Source organism: Micropterus dolomieu, linkage group LG03, assembly GCF_021292245.1.
Source record: "Micropterus dolomieu isolate WLL.071019.BEF.003 ecotype Adirondacks linkage group LG03, ASM2129224v1, whole genome shotgun sequence".
Taxonomy (NCBI): Eukaryota; Metazoa; Chordata; class Actinopteri; order Centrarchiformes; family Centrarchidae; genus Micropterus; species Micropterus dolomieu.
In genome coordinates this window covers 16,847,404-16,862,941 of record NC_060152.1, presented here as the reverse complement: position 1 = coordinate 16,862,941, position 15,538 = coordinate 16,847,404, and the positions used below count along the sequence as shown (strand labels likewise).

Genomic DNA, 15,538 nt, shown 5'->3' with positions numbered 1-15,538 from the left:
TTGGTTCACCCGTCCGTTTATTTCTCACCCTCTGATAAACGTTTTTATGATTCCATGAAGAAATAGTCCTGTTATACTTTGATTTACAAATTTAAAAGATTTCTGTATTATGTGCTTATACTGCCTGGAAAACATAATATTAGCAAAAATGACCCTTAAAACTAACAAAATGTACCCTAACCTCATGTCAAAAGGTGCTATGAAAAAACAGAAGCAATCTTTACAGGGAAAATAGTATTCCACAGAATGAGGGTGTTTATTTTGTAGTGCTTGTAAATCAGGCTGTGTCCTGAAGTGACAACGATCACACTATAGAAGATACTTTTTTGTCATAAGACAAGGCAATGGCATAGCTAGCAGGATACAAGGTCCAAGCAAATACTGTTGGCATTGCTTAAACACCCATAAACAGGGTAAAGCAGTCTCTCAAAGGTGTAATAAGACATCTTGTCCTCAATCAGGTCATAAAAGTAGATCCTTTCATCCTGTGAAATAAAGAATCTGTGCAATCATTTCACTCATTGTATCCTCAGAGTTGAACAAATCATTTGAGTAGCAAAGTAAACTGAAAAGGTCCTGGGCTTCTTTACGGTTCATTTGGTCATAACATAATGCATAGATTAGTCACTGGCCTTGCATAGAAGTGGTCCTCTCTACCATTCAATATATGCAGCATTACAGGTGTCTGGAACAGTTTCAGACTATGTGACATTAAACCTCCCCAATTAACGAAGTGGTGCTCTTATTAGTAAACTTAAGGCTGCTCTAGGCATTTACACAAACTCTCATTTTCAAGAGAGAAGGAGAGATCAGGCTGTTAATTAATATTGTACATAAGTCTGTAGCTTATTACACTGTGTACACTGCACTAGGGTTGTGACACTTCCAATATGTTAAACTGTGGTAGGGACTATGCTAAACATAATGTTGCATTTAGCTTAAAGTTCACAATAGGTCTCCACAATAAGCTATTGATCCTTTCTGTACAGCAGGACAGAGCTGTGAAATGATCACAACAGCACACCAATTTGGCATCCAATAAAAAGAACAGAAACTGCAATTATTTTTTACGATTTCTCAAAAGAAATCTTTTGTTTGACTGGATTTGACTGTCATGATGAACATAAACTCACTGTGAACTTGTTTACCATTACCATCGACTGTATTTGGAATGTATATTTCAAAACTCAAATTATTTCAATAGAAAGCGAATTGAATGCCACCCAAAATCCGCTTGATGTAAAAAATTAGAGATACACTAATGATACACTGGCATAAAAAGATAATGTGGCATTCAGAATATTAGGGTATTTCTGTACACCAGAGGGAGAAAATAATCATAAAAGCGCACTTCTAACTGCACACTAGCTTGCTATGTCACCAGTACCAACATCACAACTGTGAATAAAATGGCATGTGAAATGAAACAAACTGTTTTGTTATGTCTTCAACACATGTAGAAAGCTTGACCTGTGGGCTGGAAACTGTATTCAGTCCACAAGTACTGCAGACGTACACAAAGTAATACTTTGACAGCATTATGATTGTCCATCAAGCAGTTATGGAGCAGCTTCTGTGAAGTAGAATGTCAAATGTTAAGTGATTCAGCAGCATACTTGTTTCAGTAGTCTGCGCAATGTGGCTCTTTCTGTTTTAATGGCTTACTTCTCTCCGTCTAACCATTCAAACATTTGTTTTACGATTGAGGTAGCAACAAGACAAGCAGAGAGGTACTTCTCATCAGTACTCTACTCCCAAGAAGATAATCTATCCTAATCCATTCCACCCAGATTTCTGTAGATGGGATGTAAACTTTCAGTCACGTTTCCCCCTTTTTTTCGTCATCTTTCCTCCTTCAAAAAGACTAATTCAAATGCATCTGATTTACTAATTAGTAAATCAGATGCATTTGGTATAGTCCTTACATGTTGTAGCTTGGGCTTAGTGAGGCTAAACCTAAACAATTCTTTCTTTGTTAACGCTCAGGCAACAGAGTGATTCTCTGTCTTCTTTAAACTATCCCCATCTGTGAGGTTCAACAGGGCCAACCTCATGTCACTGGTCCTTTCTCCATTTGAGTCTGAATCTCCAGGTAAACCCACCAAGCCCTGGTCCTGCTCAGAGCTGCTGGGCTCAACGTCAGGATAAATGACAAGGAAACAGGCAGTTAGGAAGCCAAGGAAGGAGCCCCCAGAGGCCACTGCAGGAATGACACGCACACTGCCGACCGCTTCTACCACAGCACCCAGACCTGACGCAACCAAAATCTGGCTGATGTAGACCTGGAAATGAAACAAAATAGAATGATTCAACGTCCCTATATTCTTGACACACTCTCATTGTTCAATTCCAAAATGGCACTTGAATGGATGCCGCTGGATCAGTTTAAGTTTAGAGCTAATGGGGAATTTTACTTGCGGTCTAAAAAGTAAAAAGGAATGAATGCTCACCTGGCAGGATAAGATAGCGCAGTCAATACCAAAGCCTCTTCTAGTGTTTGCTGGACTGTGATGAATGTACTGAGGAGAGGAACAGTAGAGGAGAGACTGTCACTTCAATCGCATATCCAATAGATTGTCTTTCTATGTGTGTAAAGTGCATGTTCCAATCTCAAGTTTTATTTTGTATCCCCACAGGCCTGTAATAAGAAGCAGGATTTGACATTAACAGTGTAGCTTCAGCTTTAACCCTTGTTTTTCAGTCCTGAAATGGTGGTTCGCTTCTTACCAGGGTAAGCAGGTTATATTTGAGAATGTCAAAAGAAATGGTTGAATTTGTCTTTATATGTTATATATTATGAGCATATAGTTTGGTAGGCCTATTTAAATTATGTTTAATATGAGAATTTGTTTATCATAACTTTAGGTTGTGTTTGTTTCTCATATTACAGAAACTGGTCACGTAGCACCGACCCTATTTGGGCACAAGTAAAGTTGATGAGTTTTCAGTAACTGTACCTGAAGTCGTGGTTGAGTCTTTCGACCACTATTCGAGCACTTTTGATTGCATGAACAGATTTTTTGTTTCGATGCCACGTGAAGTTAATTTAGAACAATTTTTGAACATTGTGTCAGTGTGTTAAATAAATGAATCGGACTTTTTGAAGTGATGAGAATTTCTTGAAAGTGAGTCTATAGACAGATCTTCTCATGTCCTAATGATGGGACAGTGATTTTTTAAGCCTATTAACTTACACATTCACACAGCAGGCGATTTTTTGCCTGCTGTCTTTCCTGCATTTGGCAGCTGCACTGTATTGATCGCGATTTCTGAGGACAGATATCGAAGAGATATCCAGGCTATGCTGAACTTTCATCGTAGTATAGGTCCCAAGGTAGGGAAAGATGTGAGTGTACTGTGTTTGTGTACATACCTCTTTGATTTCATGGTACTGCCCAAGCAATGCATAGGGACAGTAGGAGATACTCATGGAGATGATTCCCATGCCACTGATCATCACCATGGCAACATAAACATTAGGGAATATTGCCATGACAGCGGTTCCTAAGGTTAAGAGACACACATAACATTTCCCTTTACTCTGCATACCCATTAAAACAATATGCAACCTCTCGCAAATACTAAATACTGTACTTCACTCTACTATTGTCAGCTGTTAATTCTATACATAGTTTTCATGTGACGTCACATTCCAAGGAAATCGCTCCATTGGAGGGCAAAAAATATGTTATTTTCCGCTGCCTGCCAACCAGGAAGCATATCTTTCTTTTTCTTAAGTTGAGAGGTGATCCAAATAAAATTTAACTGCTTTTGCAGCGTCTCTACGGAGGAGTTGGGGTGTGAGCCGCTATGTTGGTCTGTTGTTTTGCCCTCCAGGTCACCGCGCATGTAACGTGACTGAAAACTACGAATTGTAAAAACTGACCTATTGAGAATCCCAGAGTTCCAACAATGTAGACAACTTTAATGCTCAGATCAAAATTATCCAGGTACTTCTGAAGGATTGCTGAGTGAAGAGATGGAAAGAGGGAGACAGAGACATATCCGTTATTGGAGACTGAGTAGGGAAGCAGGTTAGCAAAGACGGGGAAAAAGGTTTAATTATCACTGGCCACTTGTTTTGTCTGTTTAAATTCAAATCTAAATGTGGAAACAGTGTTTGAGTTTTACCAGAGCACACAGCAGCAGTAGCAGCATATACCACCAGTCCCCAGCAGCCCATCTGTACCCCTTTGTGATAGTTTTGTAGCTCTGTTGAATTGGCTGGAGCCTGAAAAAAAGTGGAAGATTTTCAATATTATCATAACCTTGACTTGACAAATAGACTGAATGGCTGACATTGTAGTGTTTATACATGACTGTGAAGTATGCTAGATTCATTCATCTGTGTTCTTCTACCATGTGGTATACAAAATGCCAAATGATGTCAGTTAGCGCAACTGTCTTTAAAAAATAAAACAACAGGGAATGACAGTGTGTGTGTGTGTGTGTGAGTACCGTGGGGTCTCCGTGGTAGATGACTTGCCCCATGAAATCGGTGTAAAACACAGCTTCAGCTATGATGGAGAACCATGTGAGGAGGTGACACACGCACAGTGTCCACAGCTGCTTCGGCATCTATCAAGGACAGAAAAGAAAGAAGGAATCAAGGCTAGCAGGAGAACATGAAGAAGAAATTCCACAACCAAAAGGTTGGTTTGTTCATTTTGCAAAAGCAGACACTTTCCTTGAAATGTTGTAAATATGATGAAGTGCAATAGTAAAATACATAATAATAATTTCCAATTTACTTCACCTTCAACATGGATAGCCAGAGCAGCCGAACAGTTGTACCCTTGTCTGATCCTCCCTCGCTGGAGCCCTCAGATGACAGACTGCTGGCTGACAGTTGCAACTCCCGCCTATCTGCGGGCCGCTGGAGGTCACTCAGATCATTCAGACTGCGGGAGGTGGTGATTGGCCGAGGGCTCGACGGTGCTGTCCGTCGCAATCGATAGCGATGTGATCCCACTCGTCCGTAGTAGGAGAAAGTAAAGGAGGGCTGGAGAGAAAAAAGACCAACATCAGCTTTCTCAAATTAGCATGGTGTCGAGAAAATAATTGTATTAATTCAAAGAATGGTAAATGCAATTGTACTTGTCTGTAGAAGGTGTGTGGGTGTGGCCGTGATGGAGCTGTGGTGTTTGAGGGGTGGTTCACTGGCCTTGTGGAGGCATGGCCTTTTATTGCACTGGAGTGGTCAGAAGAGGACAAGCCAGCCCTGACACCATTGCCAGCTGTGATCTGCTGGGACAGGAGAAAGGAACAGACACACATACTGAAGGCGGAGAGGGAAACTAAAGACATTGAACCACATATCTGATACAGATGTTTTCTGTCACTGAAGAGTTCCATATAATGCCTAATAAAAATAATCACATCAAATAGCTTGTTTAAACTGACACTTGATGAATTCCCTGTTTTCTGTTGACAATGTCATTTTAAGTCAACACAAATAGCATCTGCCACCTTAGCAGCTGGTTTCACCTGTGCATCCCCTGAGCAAGAACTGATATGATGGAGAGAAGGGTGACCATTTGTTGGACCCTTAAGCTCAGGCTCTAAGACCATCATCCCATCACAAAGGGCGGGTGGTCCAGCAGAAGGAGATGAGGACCCAATGCAGTGGTCTGAGGGCTTGAAAACATCTTCTAGCTCTCCCTGTGTCTCGGGTGGAAAGTGATGCACCTCTGGCAGGAAAAGTTGTGCATCTGGGTCGAGGTCAGAATCCAACTCAATTGTAGCATCTGGCATGGCTAAGACTGAATCACTTTTACTCCGCACTCGCTCCACAGCAAAGAAGTCCATTTCCCCTTTCTCAGAATCTGATATGCTGTCCTCTTGTGAGGGTGCTTGAGCAGAAGCATCCTCCTCTGCAATCACATCAAGTAAAAGCAGCTTGTGGCCAACGGGCCTGAAAGACAACTGGCTGGTAGATTCTCCACTTCCTGTGACTTTAAGCTGGTTAGGTGGAGCGTAAGGTTGCTCAGGGATACTGAACATGTGCAGTGTAACAGAGATAATAAAGATGACACCTGCAAACAGGAAGAGGACTTGTTCCTGTGATTGAAATGCTTGGCCCAGAGCTGTGCCAGTCCAATCGAGACCACCCAGCATGTAGCCAACTGCCCCGCCGAGCCCTGAAGAGACAGGTATAGACACAGATACACATGTCAATTATTGTAAGTCTAAGATATCAGGATAAGTACAAGCAGCTTCTGAAACTGTACTGCCTATATGTGTAAAATATCAGAGAAATTAGAAGTTAGAAATAATTGGTGGGTTTTGATGATGTGTGTGCAATACTTCTATATGTTGTTCTTGTATAGCTGATATTTCTACAGGTCTATGTGGATGGTCTGTGTATGTGTGTGTTCGTGCATGCATGTCTTACCAGCAGAGAAGGCATGAATATTCAGGGCCATATCTTGCTCATCTGTGTCAGCAACATCAAGAAGGTACGCTCTGATTGGTCCCTCCGAGGCATCAGCGCAGAAGTCCAGCACCACCACACCTACTACAGTGAGGACGATGCCAATTGGCTGGCTGCTGGGACTATCTCCAATGGAAAGGCCTGACAGAACACCACAAAATATATACAGATGGGGTTAAACAATAACTATTATAATTTGTGGTGATGTCCTTTGAAACCTTCTACTCACCTATTAATGATCCATTCAAAAACAGCGCCACTCCCAGCAGCACACCTACACACAGGGCCAGAATGAATGGTCTTCTCCGGCCCCATCGCAGAGTACATCGGTCACTGGCTGAACCAATCACAGGTGTGAAGACGAGACCCAGGATAGGACTGAGGAACCAGGTTAAACTGTAATACTGCTCAGGAAGACCTAAAAAAATACACATAAACAAAACGGTAAATTAATTCAAATTTTTTAGAAAAGACTAAGAGTACTGACCTGACCGATAAATCACATGCCATGATATTATCGGCTGATATGAGCTAATTGTAGATAAATCGGTCTTGGTGTTTATAACAGCCGATAAATGACAAATGAAAAAAGAAATTGAGAGACGGATGCCTCTATCATGTTATGAGTGTTGTTGTTGCATAATCTGTCCACCAGAGGGCACTCTGCAACTACCCTGTTGCAACAGTTTTGTTCAAAGTAATATTTATAACAATAAAAAAAAAATTAACTTTTAAAAGTACTTGGTATATAATTTTACTTTTTTTTTTTTTTTTTTTAAAGTAAAACTATATACCAATGCAAGCTGAATAATCACTAGAGCTCTTAAACAGCTTCCTTTCCCAATAGCTTTTAGGGTAGCAGGGACATTTCAGATAATGAGCTGGCCAGTTTCAACAACACTGACAAAGAAAGTAGCAACCAGACAGGAAAGTGGTGAAATCACCAGTTGGCCACGTAATAACATAGAACAAGGCTTTAGCATGCACAGAAATCTGGAAACACTCATTCTTTCAATAACAACATGGTTTGACAATTTTCAATGTACAGATTTGGCCTAAATATATGTAAAATTTATGGGAGACAATGCACGCATAAGCTGTCAGTTATAATAATAAACATATGTCTCTGCTAGGTGACAATATCCTGTTCTATTTCGTATAGGCTTCGCCCTCTAAGGCTATCGTGATTGGGTTTACCCCTTACGATCTGCTTCCACTTGCTTCCCCCGTTCCGACCTCCGATGACGCCGGCCTCGATGCTACTAGGTTACCGCGGCGAGGCAAGCTAACAGGGAGCTAACGTTGAGCTAACGGATAGCTACTGTGACACTCACATCCGGTCTGTCGGGATCAGCCGTCGGTCAGAGCGGACCACTGGTAAGCTATGGGTCGAAAAAAAGCTGTGTGAAATCTTGATGCTCCTTTTGTGGAAGTTGTCTGTGCCTGTCTCAGTCGAACCAGCCACACCAAGCACAGATTTCCCACACTGTGTGAGCCAGCTGCCGTTAGCCAAGTGGCTAATCTGCAGCTTCAAGCTCAAAGCAACAAGCAGTACACTCTGTTCACGATCAGAGGTCCCTTCACACACCCCTCCCCACAGAAACTGTATGAGCCCATGACAGCGGACATTCACTTCGTGTGGACAGAACATATACACACCCGGTACATATATTTTTCTGACGAAGAAATCTGCCGGGCAGTGTGTGATGCTGTTGACATGCACGTTCCCCCGGCAGTGCCCGGCTGCGAGCTAGTGCATAATCACGGCATCAATGGCACAGTCCTTCTGTGCGTCCAGGGGTTTCCCCTTGGTTCACAGAAGCCAAGCTGTGTCAAATGAGCCCTTGAAGCGGTGATTACGCTTCATGTAGACAGGATAGCACTACACACCACCCTGCGGTGAGAGGCCCATCCTGGACCTGTCACTGTTCAACAGGGCGATTATGGTGAGACCTTTTCGCATGTTAACAGTGAAACAGGTGATGGAGTGTGTGCACCAGGGAGAAGGGCTCTCCTCCATCGACCTGAAGGACACGTAATTTCTTGTGTCCGTCATTCCCGGACACAGGAAGTTCTGCGGTTTTCATTCCAGGGCGCCCAGTACCAATACAACCGCTTGCCCTTCGGTTACTCCCTAGCCCCATGCACTTTTTCCAAGTGTGTCGAGATGGCCCTGGAGCTGATGTGGCGGTCAGGCATCAGGTTTTCACCTGTTTTATCTGGACGACATGCTGCTGCTGGCGCCACCCCGGGACGAAGCGGTGTTGCAGACAGCCCACCTTGGCGTGGTACTGGACTCCTCTCTCAAGAGAGGGTGGATGCTCTGGTGGAGCTGCTCCGCCGAGTTGTCCCTCGAGCGGCGGTGGCAGCTCTGTCGGTCATGAGGCTTCTGGGCCTCATGTCGGCGGCTCACGTGGTGGTCTCCCTGGGCCTCCTCCATATGAGGAGGCTGCAGCGGTGGTTCATCCGCCTGCGTGTCGACCCAGTGTGACAGAGACGGCGCGTCGTCTCTGTTCCTCTGTCTGTGGCCCCGGATCTGGCCAACTGGCGGGACCCCCTCTCTCTTCGGTCGGTTCCCCTGGGCAGGGTCACGTCCCATATCTTGGTCTACACAGAAGCCTCCCTGATGGGCTGGGGCGGGACCTGCCTTCTCAGGTGGTGGGCAGTCTGTGGCAGGGCCGCAGGCTTCTCCATATAAATGTGCTGGAGCTCCCCACGGTATGGAAGGTGATCTGACATTTCTCCCCTCTGCTGCGGGACCAGCACATGCAACACGCACCGACTACAGGGCCGCAGCGGCCTACATAAACCGCCAGGGCGGGATGCGCTCGGCGCAGCTGTTGGGTCTGGCCAGGCGGCTGCTCCTGTGGGTGCACACTCACCTGCTCTCCATCAGAGCAGAATACATCCCTGGCGTGCTGAACAGAGGGGCGGACATCATGTCAAGGGGGGCCCTCGCCCAGAAGAGTGGCGCCTCCATCCCGATCTGGCGACCAGATCTGGCTCCCGTTCGGCAGGGCAGAGGTGGATCTGTTTGCCAACAAGGAGAACGCTCAGTGCGCCCTTTGGTTTTCACTGAGCCCGCAGGACGTCCCCCCGCTGGGAGTGGACGCCTTCTCGCACCCCCTTTGGCCTCCCCGGCTGCTGTATGCTTTTCCGCCAGTGCGGCTGATCCCGCGCTTTCTGGATCGCCTGCAGTTTTCAACCTTGGCGGTGACTCTGGTGGCCCCGGAGCACACCAGCGCGTCCTGGTGTAGGGGGGCGGCCACTGCTTATGTGGCCCTGCCTTGTGCGCAGCTGATGCAGTTGCTGTCGTGACCCCGCCTGCGTCTGTACGGCTGCAGTGCCCCCCACCCAGTTTCCCGACTTACGCATGGGTCGGCCCTTGGCCTACCATGCCGCGCCATCGGTGCTTGCGCGCACGCCGACACCACTGCCGCGGACAGTGAGCAACTGGGTGGCTCATTATGGCTCTGGTGAGGCGTTGAGTCATCCTGCTTCGTCTCTAACCCAGTAGCGATGGCCTTATGCCACATTCAGACCAACCGCGAATTTTCACCTCACGACGCTTTCCCCGCGTGAGTACATTCGCTGCAATTGTTCACACACAACGCGAGATGGCGATTTTAACGCGATAAGGTGAATAAACACAACTCGCCATTACTACAGCTGTATGAACCCAAAGTAAACATTTTGCTGTGATTAAATAACAATAAACGGATTAAACTACAACATGATGCAGATTTGTTAAACATCCGGACGTGCACAGAATTTAGCTGCTGAGAAGCTCCAGTTAAGATAAATCAACGTTGAAATCCCAAAAACTAAAGTAAAAAGCTAATTTAATAAAAGCAGTTAACTCCGAGCTCCTCCCGCGAGTAAACGGCGTAGTTGTCAGACCCGAACCCGACCGACTAAGGGTGTTTATTTCTCCAATGGTTGCAGCGCTGCTCCCTGCTCCTCTCCCCCAAGTTTACCAGCTCTCAGCCGGCCAGCATTTTCAATCCCCCGCTCTGCCCGGCCCTCTCCACACAACGCTCTGAAGCCTCGGTGACGTACGGACAATCTCAACACTGACAGGCTATCGCGATAGCCTTAGAGGGCTGCGCCTATACTCATAGAATCCGGGTTACAGTACGTAACCCCTGATTTTCCACTTACAAGAAGTGAGAAAATCTGGATACTGTCATCTAGCAAATACTTTTAGTTTCAATGTACAAATCTGATGGATTTGAATCCAGTGAGCTGGCTGTTTGAAGCTGTTTAGTTGTGTCTCATGCACGCAAGGAAGCACATGCACAGGCAGGTGATGTGATGCAAAATCCCGCCAATGGGTTCACATTATTCCACTGATTGACAGGTGGCAGTAATATGCCAATATATGCGACAATGATCCAGCAAAGGCAGGGAAGAAGAAATGCATTCAGTTTGTTTGTTAGAACTAATGGATAAATAATAAGTTTTGATGAGTAACACCGAATGTCAACATAATCTGTGTTTGTTTTAAAGAAAATTCCACAGGGCACCTTTGAGCAAACTATGACACACATTAGGCAGGTTTGTGTCGCAAGAAGGCCAAGCCGCACATACATCCTGCTTGAGTTTTAATGTCGTAAAGATATAGTACTTTGCAGTATCAGTCACACTTTTGTTGAGACTGGAGTACCGCCTTTTCTATCAGTCGCCTCTATTCAACTAGCTTACTTCGGATCAATAATCCAATGCCAGTCAATTGTCAACTATCAACAACCTTTTCACTCTCGAGGTCTGGCCTTGGACTCTGGGCTATGAAAACAACCCATATTACATACAGACACCGTAAACAATATAGTAAACTACAAATTTAACTGATTCTATACATTTTCCACAGACATTACTGGTATCATAATGAAGCAAGACTGGATGCTTAGAAAAAGCTTCAGTGGGGTTTGGTTGGAAGTTTTTTAAACATAATCTTTGCTACAATATTGTGAATAGGGAGGAAACCAGAGAGACTGAAATGTGCTGTGTTAGACATTCTTGTCATACCTAACCTAGGAAAATGCCTTTGTTTCATTTCTGCTATGGTGGCAAACCTGACATCTAACTGCATAGTCCCCGGTTGGCTACTGCTGGGCACACAGGTTAGTCGACACAGCGTTGCAGCCAGGTCAAATTCAAGTTTTCAAGGTAATGTAATCATCATTTTACAACAGGGTTGTGAAAATAAATTCTGTTTGCAACTCCCTTCTGCTACATAGCAGACAATAAACTGTCAATATACAATAAAACAATCATAAAAAAGCAAACAATAAATTCCACTATGTTGCTGCTTTTACCCGACTACTGTTGCAGCTGATGGGCATCTCTTTTTGGATAGCTGGAGTGGGCTTCAACACAAACCAAACCCAACTATTCCTATATATAGAAAATTAACAAACAACAACATGCCCAAAGCTGAATCTTCTTCCAACTTCCTGATGATTACCAGGGGAAATATATCACTAAGATGGCTGTCTGGGAAAACAAAGCGTTCTACACATTACAGCTGGTTCACATTTCTAAGACAGAGACAGTGTCTATGACAACCCTAGAACATGTGTTTAAGTGAGAGAAAAGCAAGAGTGTGTCTGTCTCTATACGACTGTATTGTATCTCTTTACCTATCTGCAGCAGCACTGGCGTCACCAGAGCTGTTTCCATGGCGTAGCAAAACTCGCGTCCGAACATCACCGCTCCGTGCATCACCCAGCGATGCAAAGGGGTCTGCATACCTCTACCCTCCTCCTCCACCTCCTTCTGACTCTCATCTTCTTCTTCCTTGGGTTTCTTTTTCTCCAGAAGGCCAGCAGACTCACTCTTTTCTGCTTCTCCTCCCATTACAGTGTGGTTTGACTTCAGAGGAGCCATTTATTTTGCTGGATGGTTTGTATATTTAACAGTGTATACCACTTATTGCTATTATTTTCCAGAACTCTACCAATTATTATATACTAATAGAGCATGTAATGTTCATGGTTTTCATCTTGATCATTCAATGTAAGTGAAGCAAAAGATTTTCCAGAAAGATTAATCATCGAGCATTTTTGATGGTCAGCCCCTTCTGGATCCAAAGAATTGCAAATGATTGTGGAGGAAGCATGAATCATCATTATAATAACATTAATGTGTCCAAAACGTTGATGTTTTTATCCTGCGGCCATCATGCTGAGCGGTGGTGTTCCTCGCTGTGGCTTGCACAGAGTCAAAATTCAGGAAGATCAGATAAGTTCTGCGTAGCTTCAGACGTGTTGAGCAGAAGAGGTGGGAGAAGGGGTGTGGTGATATGTGTGTTATGGGTTCAAGTTGCAGTGAGAAGGGTTAGAATTGGTTTGTGAATGTGTCAGTTTGTGTTGGAAGTTGGTCGTATGCAGTACTGAATTGTGTAAGACTAGAGTGTGGGTCAGCAGAAGTGTGTGTGTGTGTGTGTGTGTGTGTGTGTGTGTGTGTGTGTGTGTGTATGTAAGTGCACTTCAGTTCAAGTCTGTATTAAAGCATGTGGGAATTTTTTGGCAAAGACCCACTAAGTCACACAGCAACCTGTAAAACCAATTTTAAAAAAGCTAAAGTTAGAAAATAGTACAGGGGGAAAATCTTTTTTCAGTCCCTTTTCCTCAACAAATTAAATATCTTAATAGAAAAATTAAGTATTAAAATTAAGTATTAAATCAAACATGTATTGAACATTTGTTTTATTGTTATTGAGGAAAATTACATTGTGATAATTATCATTATTGTTTTATTGCCCAGCCCTAGAAGGCTCCCATGTGTAAAATGTTTCAATGAAGTTGGGTCCGATGATAGGAAACAAAAATTCTCTTGGCTTAGAAAAAAATGCTGCCCTGCTCTCAAGTTTACAGATGGAATAGACATGGCAGAATAAATGAGCAGAGGATCCATAACTGAACTATCTGAGATTACTATAAAGATTGTCCGTCATGTTATATGATGGACAATCTTTACAGTAATCTTCTTGAGTCTGTGATACCCACTGACATCACCTGTAACCATAATCTTTAAACCACAAAACTGGCAGGCTACAAAGACATCCAAGGCATGAACAAAAGCCACATAAAGACATCAGCCCTTTTCACAACACCGTGGATGTTGCATGAGTGTTAACAGTTAAAAAATATATAATCTGCTTAACAAGATACATAAACTGCCTCAGGATAAATGTATGCAGGAGAACAGCGATGATTTGTGGGTTCTAGTTGAGCTACCATTTCTCTCTCGTCTTTACTCCTGTCTACCTTTTCTGAACAAATGACAGGTAAAGTGATCTCAAATAAAGGTTAGGTCACCTATAAGTTAATGTTTAAACCAAATAAACGGAGCCTTCCCACAGATGGGAGATATTGTGCAATTTTCTGTAGTGATATATGAGAGTAACCCGACCATTCTATACGTTTTTAATCTCTCCAAAGTAACGTTAGAGTTGAAAATATCTTGTTTCTTACAGAAATGTATGACGAGTGTGTATGGGGGACTTCTTGAACCAGTTAACTTACTGGGCGTCTGCTAACGGTAACGCTGACTTAACGTAACCTGAGCTGCCCCCACCGACCTGTACTACATCCTACACTTAATTAATAACGAGGCATTTTTAGCGAGTGACACACCTGTCTCTGGACACATCCATGTTAACTTTCATTGGCTGAGGTTTCACTTGTGGCTAACGTTACCTTAGCGTGCTTAGCTGGCTAATAACGTTTCATTATGCAGCTAACGTTAGCAAGTTAAGACAGAGAGAACCACTAATATTAAAGACAGAAATGGATAACTTACCTGCGCTTTTACTCCGCTAAGGTAACGTAATACCGGTTTGGGTTAGCAATATGGCTAATCTTTCCCAGCTAACCAAATCGTTTACTACACTCGTCAATCTCTTTCATTGGTTTCCTAGTTTCCACAGTAACAAAGCGAGACGTGTGTCAAGAGAACGCAAATGACGTCATCAAGCGACTCACCTACGGAGGGCGGGGAATCAATAATGGTTTACTTACATTATAATGATCAATTATTAATAACACTAGCAATAGAATAAAACGAATAATATAATAATTGTATCAACAATAATAATGTATAAATAATTTTAAAATTAATGGAACATTTAACTTATTGGTTTTAGTTTTTTTTTCAAACCTCAACTGTAAAATTTAAAGACTTACGAGACTGATTTTATATGTGAAGAACCAGACAGACAAAGGCAGACAGAACAGCAATATTATGTACTCACAAGACTATGAAAATAACGCCTTCCAAACAAGGAAAGCACCATATCATAAAGCAAAGCAAAACATTTGACTGGCATGAACACACCTTTATTCCCCATCCCCCTGTAATTTCCCCAATATGTGACATGTCTCCCTGCAAAGAGAGGTTCAATAAAACAAATAGAAACCAACCAAGCAGTTTCTTTCTGAGTGATAAAATTGTCTTTGGTCTGTTACTGTAATGGTCCTTTAAAGGGAGTGCAATCTTCTTTGGTCTCTCACTGTAATGGTCCTTGAAAGGGAGTGCAATGTTGCCCTCTGCTGCACAAAAGTGGTTATCATTCCCAAACATTTTCTTGGAGTGGATCTTCTGAAGTGGTCACAATGCAATCCAGACAGAAAACACTTCTATCCTTGCATGTGGGAAACAGATACAGATGTGGTCCGTCTTACATTATGTAATTGTATGATGTTAAGTTCTCTTATGTTTACACTTAATAAGGCATTACAGTAAGAAGTTGATCCAAGTCTGTTTGACATTACATGTCTCGCTGTTATGAAAAGGATGCAGTGGTCAAAGACAGGGATCAAGCTGGTCATCAATATCTTCTTTTGTTAATGCCAACACTTCTCTCCAAAGATTTTAAGATTTTCTGCAAAGAAGTCACAGCTATCAGTGATCCTTTTGCAGTGGCAATTGTGCTCACTCTCAGCTATAGAGGATCTATTTAGGGATCATAAAAGAAACTTTAGAATGTAGTGCAACTGCAGACAATCTAAAAAAAATATATCCAGAAATCACAATGTATGATTTTTTAACTATTTATTTGTATGATACAGCTGCAAATAAGTATTTGAACACCTGTCTATC

At 43.1% G+C, this 15,538-nt stretch overlaps 1 protein-coding gene across 2 annotated transcripts; it reads right to left on the bottom strand.

Moving 5' to 3' along the window:
• Nucleotides 1-232: 232 nt before the first annotated feature.
• slc45a4b (solute carrier family 45 member 4b) lies at nt 233-14,372 on the bottom strand. Of its 2 annotated transcripts, none has more exons than XM_046044963.1 (13): nt 14,240-14,372; nt 12,076-12,991; nt 6,663-6,851; nt 6,395-6,574; nt 5,488-6,140; nt 5,098-5,247; nt 4,757-5,002; nt 4,459-4,578; nt 4,132-4,231; nt 3,887-3,967; nt 3,374-3,504; nt 2,451-2,519; nt 233-2,282 (listed from the first exon to the last, which is right to left on the bottom strand). In XM_046044963.1, exons 2-13 carry the CDS (start codon nt 12,320-12,322, stop codon nt 1,983-1,985), a joined length of 2,466 nt encoding a protein of 821 aa, XP_045900919.1. In that variant the 5' UTR covers nt 12,323-12,991; nt 14,240-14,372; the 3' UTR covers nt 233-1,982. The 2 variants fall into 2 exon arrangements, with proteins under 2 accessions (XP_045900919.1, XP_045900920.1); XM_046044964.1 differs by having other exon boundaries at nt 5,098-5,244.
• Nucleotides 14,373-15,538: the final 1,166 nt, after the last annotated feature.